This window comes from Pan paniscus, chromosome 2 (genome assembly GCF_029289425.2).
Source record: "Pan paniscus chromosome 2, NHGRI_mPanPan1-v2.0_pri, whole genome shotgun sequence".
In the NCBI taxonomy this organism is placed as follows: Eukaryota; Metazoa; Chordata; class Mammalia; order Primates; family Hominidae; genus Pan; species Pan paniscus.
The window spans coordinates 181,723,115-181,738,604 of NC_085926.1; the positions used below are offsets into that span (position 1 = coordinate 181,723,115).

The 15,490-nt window shown below is 40.3% G+C and overlaps 1 protein-coding gene across 4 annotated transcripts in view; it reads right to left on the reverse strand.

The window, feature by feature from the left end:
• The window catches only part of PARL (presenilin associated rhomboid like), a 59,614-nt gene that overhangs the window by 25,463 nt on the left and 18,661 nt on the right, over positions 1–15,490 (reverse strand). For all 4 annotated transcript variants that reach the window (XM_034957798.3, XM_034957796.3, XM_034957797.2 and 1 more), the window contains exon 4: positions 11,699–11,747. In XM_034957798.3, the coding sequence (XP_034813689.1) occupies positions 11,699–11,747 (49 nt within the window). The remainder of the gene's footprint in view (positions 1–11,698; positions 11,748–15,490) is intronic.

Sequence of the window (15,490 nt, forward strand, 5' to 3'; positions counted from 1 at the left end):
GGATATCCATAAGTACAGAATGAGTTTGGACCCCTATCTCAAATCTCAAATACAAACATTAACTCCGAATTAATCAAATGCCTAAATTTAAGAGCTAAAATTTTAAAGCTCTTAGAAGAAAACATAGGTACACATCTTTGTGACTTTGAATTAGGTCACGGTTTCCTTGACATGACACTTAAAAGTACAAGCAACAAAAGAAAAAAATAGATAAAATGAACTTCAGCAAAATTAGAATGTTTATGCTTCAGAAAACACTGTGAAGAAAGTGATCAGACAACTCACAGAATGGGAAAAATATTTGTGAATCATATCTCTTAATAAGGGTCTAGTATCCAGAATATATAAATAACTTTTACAACTCAATAAAAAGACAAATAGCTATTTTTAAATGGGCAAAAGTTTTGGAAAAAAAGGCATTTCTCCGAAGAAGAATAAATATACAATAAGACATGAAATGATGTTCATTAGTCATTAAGGAAAGGCAAATCAAAACCACAGTGATACACCCCTTCACACTCACCAGGATGGGTATTATAAAGGCAACAAAATGGGAGAAAATGTGCAAATCATATCCAATAAGGGATTAATATCCAGAATATATAAAACTCAACAACCCAATGTAAAAATGGGAAAGGAAGTAAATAGACAGTTCTCCAGAGAAGAAATACAAATACTCAATAAGCACATGAAAAGATGCTCACCATTACTAGTCAATAGTAAAATGGAAATCAAAATTATACCCATTACGATGGCTATTATCACATTTAAAAAAAAGGAAAATAGGCCAGGCACAGTGGCTCACACCTGTAATCCCAGCACTTTGGGAGGCCGGGGCAGGAGGATTATTTGAGCCCAGGAGTTCGAAAGCAGCCTGGGCAACTTGGCAAGACCTCATCTCTACAGAAAATTAAAAAATTAGCCAGGTGTGGTGGCGCGTGCCTATGGTCCCAGCTACTCAAGAGGCTGTGGAAGGAGGGTTGTTTGAGACCAGGTTGAGGTTGTAGTGAGCCATGTTCATACAACTGCACTCCAGCCTGAGTGACAGAGTGAGACTGTGTCTCAAAAAAATTAAAAACAGTATTGCCAAGGATGTGGGGATGTCAGAACCTTTGTACATCACAGCATTAGTCACAATAACCAAGAGATGGAGACAACCCAAATATCCATCAACAGATGAATGGATAACCAAAATGTGGTAAATACATAGAATGGAATATTTGAGCTTTACAAAGGAAATTTTCATCATGCTACAATATCAACGAACCATTAAAACGCTATGCTACGCAAAAGAAGCTGGACCAAAAAGAAAAAAAATTATGGTTCCACTTACATGAAGGATCTAGAATAGACAAACTCACAGAGACAGAAAGTAGAATGCGGTTACTAGTGGCTGAGGGGAGGGGGTAATAGGGAGCTATTGTTTAACAGCTTCAGTGTTTCTGTTTGGGATAATGAAAAAGTCCTGGAAATAGATAGTAGTGATGGTTATACAACACTGTGTGAAACTCCTGGCCTCAGCCAATCCTCCCACCTCCGCCTCCCAAAGTGCTGGGATTACAGGCATGAGCCCCCATGCCCAACCTACAACACTGTGAATGTACTTAAAGCAACTAAAGTGTGCACTAAAAAATGTCTATAATGGTAAATTTTATGTTATATATATTTTACAATTAAAAATACAAAAAAAATTGTAGTTGCTGATAGAAAAGACAGGCAATAACAGATGGAATCCTCACACTACTTGAAGGAGTGGAAAATGGTGTAGCTACCTATGGAAAACAATTTGATAGTTCTTCAAAAAGAAAACAAAGGGAAAACTGGATACCCACATGCAAAACACAGCAGCTAGATCTTTATCTTATACCAATATACAAAAAGTAACTCAAAATGGATTAAAGACCTAAATGTTAGACCCTCAACTATAAAACTCCTAGAAGAAAACAGAAGAAAAGCCTCATGACACTGGACTTGGTAATGATTTCTTGGCTATGACACCAAAGGCACAGGCAACAAAAGAAAAAATAGACAACTGGGACTACATCAAACTTAAAAACTTTTGTGTATCAAAAGATACATTTGTCAAAAGAGTAAAAAAGCAGAAATAAATCATAGAATGGAAGTATTTGCAAATAATGTATCTGAAAAGGGGGTGATATCAAGAACAAATAAAGAATGCTTATAACTCAGGCGGGTGCAGTGGCTCATGCCTGTAAACCCAGCACTTTGGGAGGCTGAGGTAGGTGGATCATTTGAAGTCAGGGGTTCGAGACCAGCCTGGCCAACATGGCGAAACCCCATCTCTACTAAAAAGCACAAAAATTAGCCAGGCATGGTGGCACACGCCTGTAATCCCAGCTGAGGTGGGAAGAGTGCTTGAACCCAGGAGATGGAGATTGCAGTGAGCCGAGATCGCTCCACTGCACTCTGGTCTGGGCGAAAGAGCAAGACTCTGTCTCAAAAAAACAAACAAACGAAAAAGAATGCTTATAACTCAACAACAACAAAAAATCAAATAACTCGAGTACTTGAAATACATTTTTCCAGAGATGATAAAACAAATGGCCAACGAGCATGTGAAAAGATGCTCAACATCACTAATCACCAGAAAAAGCAAATCAAAACCACAGTGAGGTATTATCTCACACTCATCAAGATGGCTACTGTCGAACACCTACACACTCACACAAAGAAAAAATAACAAATGTTGGCAAGAATGTGAGAAATTGGAAGACTTGAGCGCTGTTGGCGAGAATGTAAAATGGTACAACCGCCATGGAAAACAGTATGAGAATTCCTCAAAAAATTAAAAATACAATAACCATGTGATCCACCAATCCTACAACTGGATATACATCCAAAAGAATTGGCCAGGTGTGGTGGCTCATGCCTGTAATCCCAGCACTTTGGGAGGCCGAGGCAAGTGGATCACCTGAGGTCAGGAGTTCGAGACCAGCCTGACCAATATGGTGAAACCCTGTCTCTACTAAAAAAAAAAAAATACAAAAATTAGCCGGGCATGGTGGTGTGCACCTGTAGTCCCAGCCACTCGGTAGGCTGAGACAGAATTGCTTGAACCTGGGAGGTAGAGCTTGCAGTGAGCTGAGATCACACCACTGCACTCCAGCCCGCGCGACAGAGTGAGATTCCATCTCAAAAAATAGAATTGAATGCATGGTCGGTCTCAAAGAGATATTTGCACACCCATTTTCATAGCAGCATTATTCACAATAACAAGAGGTAGAAATAACTCAAATGTCCATCAATAGGTGAATGGATAAACAAAATGTGATATACACACAAAATAAGGTATTATTCAGCCTTAAAAAAGGAAGTAAATACTGTCACGTGCTCCAACATGGATAAATCTTGTGGACATCATGAAATAAGCCAGTCCAAAACACCAAGTATTTCATGATTCTACTTGTATGAGGTATCTAAAGTAGCCAAATGCATAGAAAAAGGAAGCAGAATGGTGGCCATCAAGGGATGAAGGGAGGAGAAGAAGGGGACGTATTGTTTAACGAGTAGAGCTTCAGATCCGCAAAACGAAAAAGTTCTAGAGATTGGTTTTACAAAAATGTGAATATACTGAACTCCATTGAACCATATGCTTAAAAATGATTAAGATGGTACATTTCATGTTTTGTTTTGTTTTTTTTTACAATTAAAAAAAAAAAAACAGTTACCATATGACCCAGCAATTCCATTCCTGGCTATATATACTGAGAAATGAAAACATATGTCCAACAAAAATGTGCACATGGAGGTTCATAGCACCATTATTAATAGCTGAAGAATGGAAGCAACTCAAATGCCCATCAACTGATGAAGGAATAAACAAATGTAATATATCCATACACTGGAATATTATTTGGCCATAAAAAGAAACAGAAGTACTGATGATATATACTGCAACACGAGTGAACCTTAAAAACATTATGCTAAGTGAAAGAAACAGACACAAAAGGCCACATATTATGTGACTTGATGTATACGAAATCTCCAGAAGAGGAAAGTCCCTAGAGAAAGCAGGTTGATGGCTGCCTAAGGCTGAGGGGAAGGAGGGAAGGAGGGAATGGGGGAGTGACTGCTAATGGGAATGGGGTTTCTTTCTGGGATAATGGAAAGGCCCTGGGATTAGATGATGATGATAGTTGCACAGCCTTTTAAATATAATAAAAACCACTGAATTTACTTTGGCTTTCTATTTTTATTTATTATTATTTTTAGAGAGATGTGGGGGGTCTCACTATGTTGCCCAGGCTGGTCTAGACTCAAACAATCCTCTGACCTCGGCCTCCTAAGTGCCAGGCCTCCCAAGTGGTAGGATTACAAGTATGGGCCACCACACTCAGCCAACTGTACATTTTAAATCAGTGGTCTCCAACCTTTTTGGCACCAAGGACCGGTTTTGTGTTAGACAATTTTTCCATAGACCAGGAGTGGGGGGATGGTTTCAGAATGATTCAAGTGCATTACATTTATTCTGCACTTTATTTCTATTATATCATAATATATAATGAAGTAATTACACAACTTCTCATAATGTAGAATCAGTGGGAACCCTGAGCTTGTTTTCCTGCAACCAGACAGTCCCGTCTGGGTATGATGGGAGACAGTAACAGATCATCAGGCATTAGATTCTCATAAGGAGTACGCAATCTAGATCCCAGCCTGGCCAACATGGCAAAACCCTGTCTCTACTGAAAATACAAAAGTTACCCAGGTGTGATGACAGGTGCCTGTAATCCCAGCTACTTGGGAGGCTAAGGCAGGAGAATCACTTGAATCCGGGAGGCAGAGATTGCAGTGAGCCAAGATCACGCCACTACACTCTAGCCTGGGTGACAGAGCAAGACTCTGTCTCAAAAACAAAAACAAAACAAAACAAAAAAACAAAAAAACCCCCACAAATGAAGTTTCACTTGTTCCCCTGCCGCTCACCTCCTGCTCTGCAGCCCGGTTCTGGTACCAGTCCCTTGCCCAGGGCTGGGAACCCCTGCTTTAAATGGTGAATTTTATATGTGAATTATATCTTAATTTTTAAAAAGGCAGATGCACTGATTTGGAAAGCACTACTTGGTTCAATGACCTCAGGTTATCTTCCTCCTCAGCCCGAGAAAGGTAGTAAAACCCTTTTTCTCATTTTCCTATAAAGGACTTACCATACCACTTGGGGTCTAAAAGCTATTCACAGATCCCCTCTCTTTCTGGGTGGGCCAATTCACCCCTCCAAAGCTCCTTTATCTGAAGGGGCTACTATACCAACCCAGACCTGGCCAGTCCAGACACTGACAAGCAAGTACATCCACAGCAGCCAAAGAACTAGGCTCAAGCCATCCTTACCTCAGGTTCTCTGGGAACCAGGCAGGTGCAAAGATCAACCTGTTGGCCTCACACAGTGGCTATCATTTCTTTTCCTAGGCAGTATCCACCAAACTAATTAAGGACTGGGTCCACAGCTACCTGGAATCAAGAAGAAACCCAGAGAGACTGTCCATCTTCCATCCTCCCACTGGGATAGAGACAGAAAGTTTGAAACTAATACGGGTAAACAGAAAGGGCAAATTCACAATGAGGGAGGCAAAGGCCCTTATAATTGCTAACCACAAAAAAGGATTGTTATTTCTCTGTACTCTCCCTGCAGATGAGAATATCTAACCTCCCCTGTGGGCAACTTTTAGAAATCAATCTGATGTATTTATACTCTATACATTGTTGGAGGACATTTAAAATGGTACACAACTTCTTTTAAGACAACTTTGCAATACACAAAATTTTAAATGTACATATTCTTTGACCCAGCAATTCTATTTCCAGTAACTTATCCTAAAAATATACTTGTACAAGGTACAGAGGTCTATATATAAGGCATTTCACTGTAGTAATATTCATAGAAGCAGAAGACTGAAAACAACCTAAATATCTGTTAATAAAAGATTTGTTAAATAATACTCATTCACATGGAATACCATAATGCCATTAAAAAGAATATGCTGGCCAGGCACAGTGGTTCACACCTGTAATCCCAGCAATTTGGGAGGCCAAGGCAGGAGGATCACTTGAGCCCAGGAGCTCAAGACCAGCCTTGGGAGGTTGAGGCTGCAGTGAGCCGTGATCATGCCACTGCACTCCAGCCTGAGTGACAAGGGACACGCTGTCTCAAAACAAACCAAAACAAACAAAAAAGCCTGATGTGCTGGTAATTTCCATTTATCAATCCAGGTGCTGGTTACATGGATGTGCTCAGCTTGTGAAAATTAATTAGTTGAGTTGTACATCTGACATATTCACATTCTTCTATGTATATTATACCTCAATAAAATATTAAAAAGAATGTAACAGACCTACTTGTATTGATATAGAATGTTCTTTAAAATATTAAGTGAAAAAAATCATGGTGCAGAAGAGTATGTATTGCATGTTACTATTTTTGTGTTAAACCACAGATAGATATAAATGCCTATATATAAATAGATGTTTTGGAAGAACACACAAGTAACTAAACATGCAATGGTTATTATGGGAAAGGAAAAGTGCAGAACTGGAAGTTCAGAGTGAGAGAAAGACTTATTTTTCACTTTATGTATCCTCTATTCCAATTTTCATCTGCTACCATCCATATTTATTCATTTTACAATGACAAAATCTAGTCTAGGCAGTCAAAAAGGGCTCCCTTTCCTCCCTGGGGGTAGGCTGCTACTTTGGAACAATTTGCTGCAATTTGTGCTGTGAATCAGCACCCAGATACTTGATAGGGGGAGGCAGTGTGGTTTATCAGAAAGGTAATTAATGGTGGTTTGCTATTCTAGAAAAGTGAAAGGACATAATAAAAACCCTATTCTTTGATATATGAAGTGGATTTGATTCCCGAATCCACCCAGTTCTAGCTGTGTGATTGCAGTTACTTGGCCGTTCCTTGCCCCATCTGAGAAATGAGGATAACAGGGTTCTTATGATGATTAATAATAATAGAAATGCATGTAAAACACATAGCATGATACTTGAAGTGTGGTTGGCACTCAAGGATTAATTTTGCTATTCTTCTACAAAAATAACTTGTTTGCAGACTGGGAAGTCAGGAGTTACAGAAAAACAGTGACTGATTCTGATTAAAAGGTAAAGATGGGCTATAAGACCAAGGAAAACATTGCCTTACCAGCAACATCAGGAATAGGTAAGGAGGCCTTAGTCTGGGAAGACAGCTCAAAACCTTGAAAAGGTACAAGGAGAGAGAGAACTGAAATGAAAAAGAATAAGCCTGGCAGAAACAGAACAGCAAAGAAAAAAGAATAGACTTTAGAAGTTGGGGCAAGGGGTCAAAGACTGGAGAGTAGTAGTGACTAAGCTTTGGAGCTGACAAAAAATACACTAGTAGAGGAACTAGGGCACAGTTTTCTTGAGATCTCTCTCCCTATCCTTTTCTGTCCTTGCTCCTTCTTGATCAAAAATAATAATTTAGCTGATTCTTTCCTGTGGCTTTACCTGAATCTCAATACAGTAAAGTCAGCATTCTCTTGAACTAACAGGAAAACCTGGCAAGTGCCTCAAAGACAACCCTGAAAGCTAGAAAGGGAGGAGAAAATATTCTCTCTGGGGGTTGCCTGGGGACCTCTAGGAGAGGCTTAAAAGGCTGACAGATCAGGGCAATAGAACAGAAAATTAGGTGAAATATAAAAGCACCAGGGATGACAAATTTAAGTTTGAAGAATGCCACGTTATACTCCCCGCTTGCCCCACAAATACCCAGTGGGCTTATAAACACTTTTTCAGAGCAATATGAAGCCTGGGGAGATTATTTCTGTGTAATAAAAATTAAGACCAAAAAAAAAATCCCCAAACAAACCAAAAAAAAAGGATTAAAACAAGTTTCCTAGCATAGCTTTAAAAAGGGATTTGCACAGACAGATTGAGACAGAACAGTCAAAAACTACAGACTCGCCGGGCGCGGTGGCTCACGCCTGTAATCCCAGCACTTTGGGAGGCCGAGGCAGGTGGATCACGAGGTCAGAAGATCTAGACCATCCTGGCTAACGCGGTGAAACCCCATCTCTACTAAAAATACAAAAAAATTAGCCGGGCGTGGTGGCGGGCGCTTATAGTCCCAGCTACTCCGGAGGCTGAGGAAGGAGAATGGCGTGAACCCAGGAGGCGGAGCTTGCCGTGAGCAGAGATCACGCCACTGCACTCCAGCCTGGGTGACAGAGCAAGACTCCATCTCAAAAAAAAAACAAAAAACAAAAAAAACTACAGACTCCAAACCTGGCATCAGCTGTAAGAAAGGGAGGTTTTTGTTGTTGTTGTTTTGAGACAGAGTCTCACTCTACTGCCCAGGCTGGAGGGCAATGGCATGATCTCGGCTCACTGCAACCTCTGCCTCCCAAGTTCAAGCGATTCTCCTGCCTCAGCCTCCCAAGTAGCTGGGATTATAGGCATGCACCACCACGTCCAGCTAATTTTGTATTTTTAGTAGAGATGGGGTTTCACCATGTTGGCCAGGCTGGTCTCCAACTCCTGACCTCAGGTGATCCACCTCCCAAAAGTGCTCCCAAAGTGCTGGGATTACAGACATGAGCCATTGCACCCAGCTAGAAAGGGGTTTTTTACCTCACCACCAGATGCCACCTTAACAATAAAATAAATTATGGGTATGCCTTACAATCTGACTGTTCTTACCTATACCTAGGAACCAAAGAGACATGGATAAATTTGAGATACCCCTCATTCTCTGAAACTCAGAAACTATGTATATTTGGATTAACACTTTACCGTCTGAACTTACTGTATCCAAAATCTTTCCATCCAAATTCAAGAGCTCAACAGATTCAACAGCAAGGAATACTTACATGAAGTGCTTGGTGTAGCAGTGAGAAATCTTTAACCGACTAGAGCTTTCATGCTGCCATTGTCTAGGTATGAATACTACAAAGCAGAGAGGCACACTGGTCTCACAAAGCTTTAAAAACTCTCTAGGTCAAACTTGTCAAGTTCTTTCAAAATATAAAACGAAAAAAAAAAAAAACCCATTCGGAAAACATCTCCAATCCAAGGAAAGAAAGTGGGACGGAGTAGACCTGTCACCCCATAAATCTATCACTGATTAAAACCAGAAGCTGAGCCAACTTCACTTTGCAGTCTACAAGAAGCAATCAGGAGTGCTCAGCAAGGAAAGCTGGACTAATTGGCACCCCAGGAAGACAAGACATACTAAATAAACAGTTTATTCTTGAGACTCTCATATATAGGTAATTGATTAAGCACCACTTACAGACATTGTAAAGCTAGAATCACTATTACTAGAATAATTATTTCCTACAAGAAAAGTCTGAGGTGACACAAGACAGTTCAAATGGCATTTCCTGAGGTTAAAGTCACTTGGATAATCTAACAATAAAGATTTAAGACCTGCAGCATGACCATTCACATTTATGTTGTTCAAAGCAGCTTACATTCAAGTTGCAAGACAGATCACAAGCATCTCTCTCCACTGCTACGCTCTTCATGCCAAATGGCTGATTTGATTTCAAAAAAGAAAAAGACTAGGGGGAAAGAATTCTGATTTTTAATTACCTCTAGCTTCTTTGAAGAAAGTATTCACCAGCATGAGAAAAGGTTTTAAACTCTGATGCTAGGCTTCTTCATATGTTACGTGGCATAAAATCATGACCACCTTCGAAGAATGTGAGGTATAAACTAATAGTGAAATGCTTTGAAAATAGTGAAGGCAAAACCTTGCCACCCTAAAGAAATCTTAATTTCGTTACTTTTTTTTTTTTTTTGAGACAGAGTCTCGCTCTGTCGTCCAGGCTGGAGTGCAGTGGCGCGATCTTAGCTCACTGCAACCTCTGCCTTCCAGGTTCAAGCAATTCTGCTTCAGCCTCCCTAGTAGCTGGGATTAACAGGCGTGCACCACCACGCCCAGCTAATTTTTTGTATTTTTAGTAGAGATGGGGTTTCATCGTGTTGGCCAGGCTGGTCTCTGACTCCTGACCTCAGGTGATCCGCCTGCCTCGGCCTCCCAAAGTGCTGGGATTACAGGCGTAAGCCACTGCACCCAGCCTCATTACTTTCATAAAAGAAGCAAGCAAACAAAATACATTAATCTAGTGGAAACAGATGTGCTACTAAAGAGCTATCTTTGAAGTAATCATTTTAAGATGTCACTGACCTATCAATTCTATGGTCTTAGTTATGGCAACACTGAAAAATCTCAATCCCTTGGTTAAGATTCCATTCAACATTCATTCACTCAACAGATTGTTTTAACTGAGTGCCCTTACTGTGTACATGATATATGCTAGGTGCTGTCACAAAATGAAAGATGTCATCGTTGTCCTCCAGATGCTTATACTGCCCTCAAGGATGTTACACATACAATTACATAAGGCACACTGCATTATCAATGATAAAAACTGCAATGAGTTCAGAAAAAAAGAAAGCACTTCCTAAAGGAAGCAATGTCTGAACCATAAGCCTGAAAGCTGCATCGGGTTCCAATAAAGTCAGAAAAATTAAGCCTTCCAGAGAGAATAAACAGTTTGAATGAAGAAAGATAAACATCCTTTCTCCACTTAAGTACGAAAATTAAGAGTACAAAATAAGTCTTAAATGCTTATTTAAGTCTAATCAATTAGACTTTAAGTCTAATCAAATTTGAGCAAAAGCAATATTTTGCAATTCTCTAGAAATAATTTTTTCTTTTCTATGCAATCGTTAAAAAACTTAAAAAACATTTTTTTGTTTTTGAGAGTCTCATCTGTCACCCAGGTTGGAGTGTAATAGTAGGACCAGAGCTCACTGCAACCTCTGCCTCCCAGGCTCAAAATTCTCCTGCTTCAGCCTCCCAAGTAGCTGGGACCCCAGGCACGCACCACCACACCTGGCTAATTTTTTGTATCTTTGGTAGAGATGGGGTTTTGTCATGTTGCCCGAGCTGGCCTCGAACTCCTGAGCTCAAGGAATCCGCCCACCTTGGCCTCCCAAAGTTCTGGGATTACAGGCATGAGCCACTCTTCCTGGCAAAAATCTATTTTCAAGTTTCTCAAATAACTGACTCCATGAAATACTGCAGAGGTGTTACCTTGAAGAGCCAAATCTGTCTTTCCATAACAATTTACAAAGAAAAAAAGTTATCATGGTGACATGCATGTCATGCTTACATTTAAATGGGGTTTTATAAATAGCATGGGGGAGAAGAGTGAAAACTGGTTTTCGAATGGACAGACTTGGGTTTTGAAACTCAGCTCTATTGCTTACTAGCAGTTTGACTTTCAAAAGTTCCTTCTCTGAAAGCCGGTTTCCTTATCTGTAAAAAGGGAAACAACTACTCTGTAAGCAACTCCAAGTAGGGACAGAATGTGTATTACAGCATCCTGAATATAGAAGGTACTTAATGTTTCCATTAGTTTCTTTAATAAGGGAAGTAATAATAAGCTATTCCACAAGCTGGAATTCTACAACAAAACTGATCAATCAGTATCATACTAAATCAAAATTAGAAAGTAACTGACCCAGAGCATCATGTAAACCTTTATACCTCACCACTTTATATACTATTACATTAGCCTATCGGTACAGAGACTGTCTTCTAAACCACTGGTGAGCATGGTACAAGAGCCATTGCTTGTGACATACTGTACCTTTTGGTTTGATTTCTCTTCCCTTGAATGGTTAAAACGTGTAAGCTAACACAAACCTGTCACAGTCCGCTGGCCATCACTTAGGTTATTCCACCACTTGTTAATCTAAAACAGACGGAAAATTGCATCACCACATGTGAGAAATTTCAGGCTACAAAAACGAAAAACCAGAAGAAAATGCCTCGCACATAAGAGGAATTCCTCTTCTGCAAAAATCACTGGTGGTCACAGACATAATATACGTGGTAGAGTGGAAAAGGCACGTGTTTTATAGTCAGGCAGCCCACATTCTCCACACAGAACCAACCACTGGATAGCTCTGGAACCTCAGACAATTATTTCTAAACTTCAGTTTCTTGACACATGAAATGGGACAATAATAGGTACCCAGCAGTGTTATCACAAGGAATAACAATAATGTAAAGCCCCTAGCACACTCGCAGATACAGACAGGTACCAAGGAAGTGATTATTCATAACAAGGTCTTATGTTTTAAAATTCTGAGAATATTGTCTACTAAATTGCACTTTTTTAAAGATATAGTAATGGTACTGGAGTGTAATAAAAAGAGGATAATTTTTCAGGGATACATGTTGAAAATGTTATGCATGAAATACGTCTAGAATTTGCTTTACAATAATACAAGGGTGGAAAGGGAAGGGAAAAAAAGGGAAATAGATGAAAAAAAAAATTGGCCCTGTCTTGGGGAACACTGAAGCTGGACGATAATGATTCATCATACTATTCTCTCTACATTTGTATCTGCTTGAAATTTTCCATGATTAAAGTTTTAAAATAAAAAATATATTCTAACTATGAAATTGAACCAGATTTTGTTATTAAAAGAAAAAATCCAAGGTAAAAGAAACTACAGATTAGTATGTATAATTCCATTTATTTTCTTTTTTTTTTTTTTCTTTTTAAGAGACAGGGTCCCCCTGTGTTGCCAAGGCTGGTCTTGAACTCCTGGGCTGAAGCAATCCTCCCACCTCAGTCTCCCAAGGTGCTGGGATTACAGATGTGAGCCGCCCCAGCCGATTCCATTTCTATAATTATAATCGCACTGTGTATGAACTCCCAGAACTTCATGTATAGTGGCACGAAAGGGGTTCCCAGGACTTTCATGCTTCCATGTTAAATTTACATATTGTTTCAAACTTCTTTAATGGGCATAGGTTTTATACATTAAACTTATCATTTAATTATATTATAAACAAATCAATCTTTAAATGAAGATTATGTATACTGTTTGTATCATTTTTCACCATTCTCAAGAACCATTTGGGTACATTTGGATATCAAAACTTCATGTGCAGACATGTGCTGGAAACCTATAGCTTTGTAAGAGATCCAGGATAATGGAATAGGTCAGTTTTACTATCTTCTCAAACACATTGACTGAACAGATGCCGATGGCTAGTTATTGTCATTTTCACCTGCAAATATTATCCACTGTTCTGGCATAAAGCCTCTCTAACACAGATAGGGCTCATGCTTCTTGCATGTGCCCATGGGAAAACAAGGAGGAATGAATCCCTTTCCCTACTTAGAGAAAACTCAAAACATCGTTAGCAAAAAGAAAATGCATGGCTTCCTTCTCAGGCTCTTGCTGGCCAGGATCACACTGTTCCAAGGAAGGGGAAAAGTAAAGAAGATATCAACCTACTCTCCAGATTGGAAGGGCAATGTGTCATAAAAAAAACAGAAGTGCTTGAAAACCAAATGGGCCTGAAACCACATATTAACTAAAATCTCAGTGTTCAATATGTATTGGTGAATAAAAGAAATAAAATATTGGCTGGGCTCGGTGGCTCATGCCTGTAATCCCAGCACTTTCGGAGGCCGAGGTGGGCAGATCACGAGGTCAGGAGATCGAGACCATCCTGGCTAACACGGTGAAACCCCGTCTCTACCAAAAATACAAAAAATTAGCCGGGTGTGGTGGTGGGCACCTGTAGTCCCAGCTACTCGGGAGGCTGAGGCAGGAGAATGGCGTGAACCCGGGAGGCGGAGCTTGCAGTGAGCAGAGATCGCGCCACTGCACTCCAGCCTGGGCAACGAGCGAGACTCTGTCTCAAAAGGAAAAAATAAAATAAAATAAAATACATGTTTTATCTAAAAGCAAACATTTTTAAGAAATCAGTTAAGAAAGAGGGCCATCAACTTGCATATAAAGTAAATGAAAAGCTCTAAAAGCTCCATATTTCTTTTTTTTTTTTTTTTCCCCGTATTTCATCTCGAGCACAGTTAGAGACACTCAACAGCAGGTATTTACCACAGGTGTGTAAATATCATGTCACTGAGAAACGTTTAAAACTCCTCTTGGGGCCAGGCACAGTGGCTCACACTTGTGAAATTCCAGCACTTTGGGAGGCCAAGGTGGGAGATCACTTGAGGCCAGGAGTTTGAGACCAGCCTGGGCAACAAAGTGAGACTCCTGTCTCCACAAAAAATGAAATAATTGGCCCAGGATAGTGGCACATGCCTGTAGTCCCAGCTACTCAGGAGACTGAGGCGGGAGGACTGCTCAAGCCCAGGAGTTTGAGGCTTCAGTAAGCTATGATCCCATTACTGCACTGAGGCCTAGGTGACAGAGTGGGACACTGTCTCTTAGAAAAAAAAAAAAAAAATCACTTGCTAGCTCTATCCCTACGGCATGTATATTTTGAAAAATTCCCTGCAGTTCAAATACGTACTCTAAAGCCAGGGTCCCCAACACCCCGGCTGCTGACCACTAGTGGTCCGTGGCCTGTTAGGAACTGGGCCACACAGCAGGAAGTGAGCAGTGGGAGAGCATTACCACCAGAGCTCTCCCTCCTGTCAGATCAGTGGCTGCATAAGATTCTCACATGAATGCAAACCCTACTGTGAGGTGCACATGCGAGGGATCTAGGTGGCACGCTCCTTATGAGAATCTAATGCCTGATGATCTGAGGTGGAACAGTTTCATCCCATAACCATCTGCCCCCCTGCAACCCCGACCTGTGGAAAAATTGTCTTGCACAAAACCAGTCCCTGGTACCAAAAAGGCTGGTGACTGCTGCTCTAAAGCAATCCATCAAGGTGATCCAAGTAAAACAGTGGCCTTTAAACTTTAGTAGAGCTGAGATCCACTGAGATCCTTAAACTTTAGTAGAGCTGAGACATCCTCCACGCAGAAGCATTAACAACTATTAACATTAATTTCTTTTTCTTTTTTTTTTTTTGAGACGAGTTCTCACTCTGTCGCCCAGGCTGGAGTGCAGTGGCACAATCTCGTCTCACTGCAACCTCTGCTTCTTGGGTTCAGGCGATTCTCCTGCCTCAGCTTCCTGAGTAGCTGGGGCCACAGGCATGCACCACCACGCCTGGCTAATTTTTGTATTTTCAGTAGAGATGGGATTTCACTATGTTGGCCAGGCTGGTCTCCAGCTCCTGACTGCCTTGGCCTCCCAAAGTGCTAGGATTATAGACTTGAGCCGCTGTGCCCGGCCAACGTTAACATTTTTAACAACTATCCGTGGTGATTTTTGATGCATGTGGGTAGAGGGACAGAATTCTGGAACACTGTTAAGTACAACACCAGATATATAAAACAGTAATCAATACTTACTGTGAAGAATATTAAGTGCACTGACTTGACATCTATTAATCTGATGTTGCCATTAACTAAAAGCACTTCATAAATAACCAGGCTTCAAAACTTGGGATTACCAGTAGAGTAACTACGGTCAACTATAATCTATAGTATATTTCAAAATAGCTAGTGGAGAACAATTCAAATATACCTAGCATAAAGATAAATGTTTAAGGTGATAGATATTCAATTACTCAGATTTCATTATTACACATTATGTGAATGCATCATG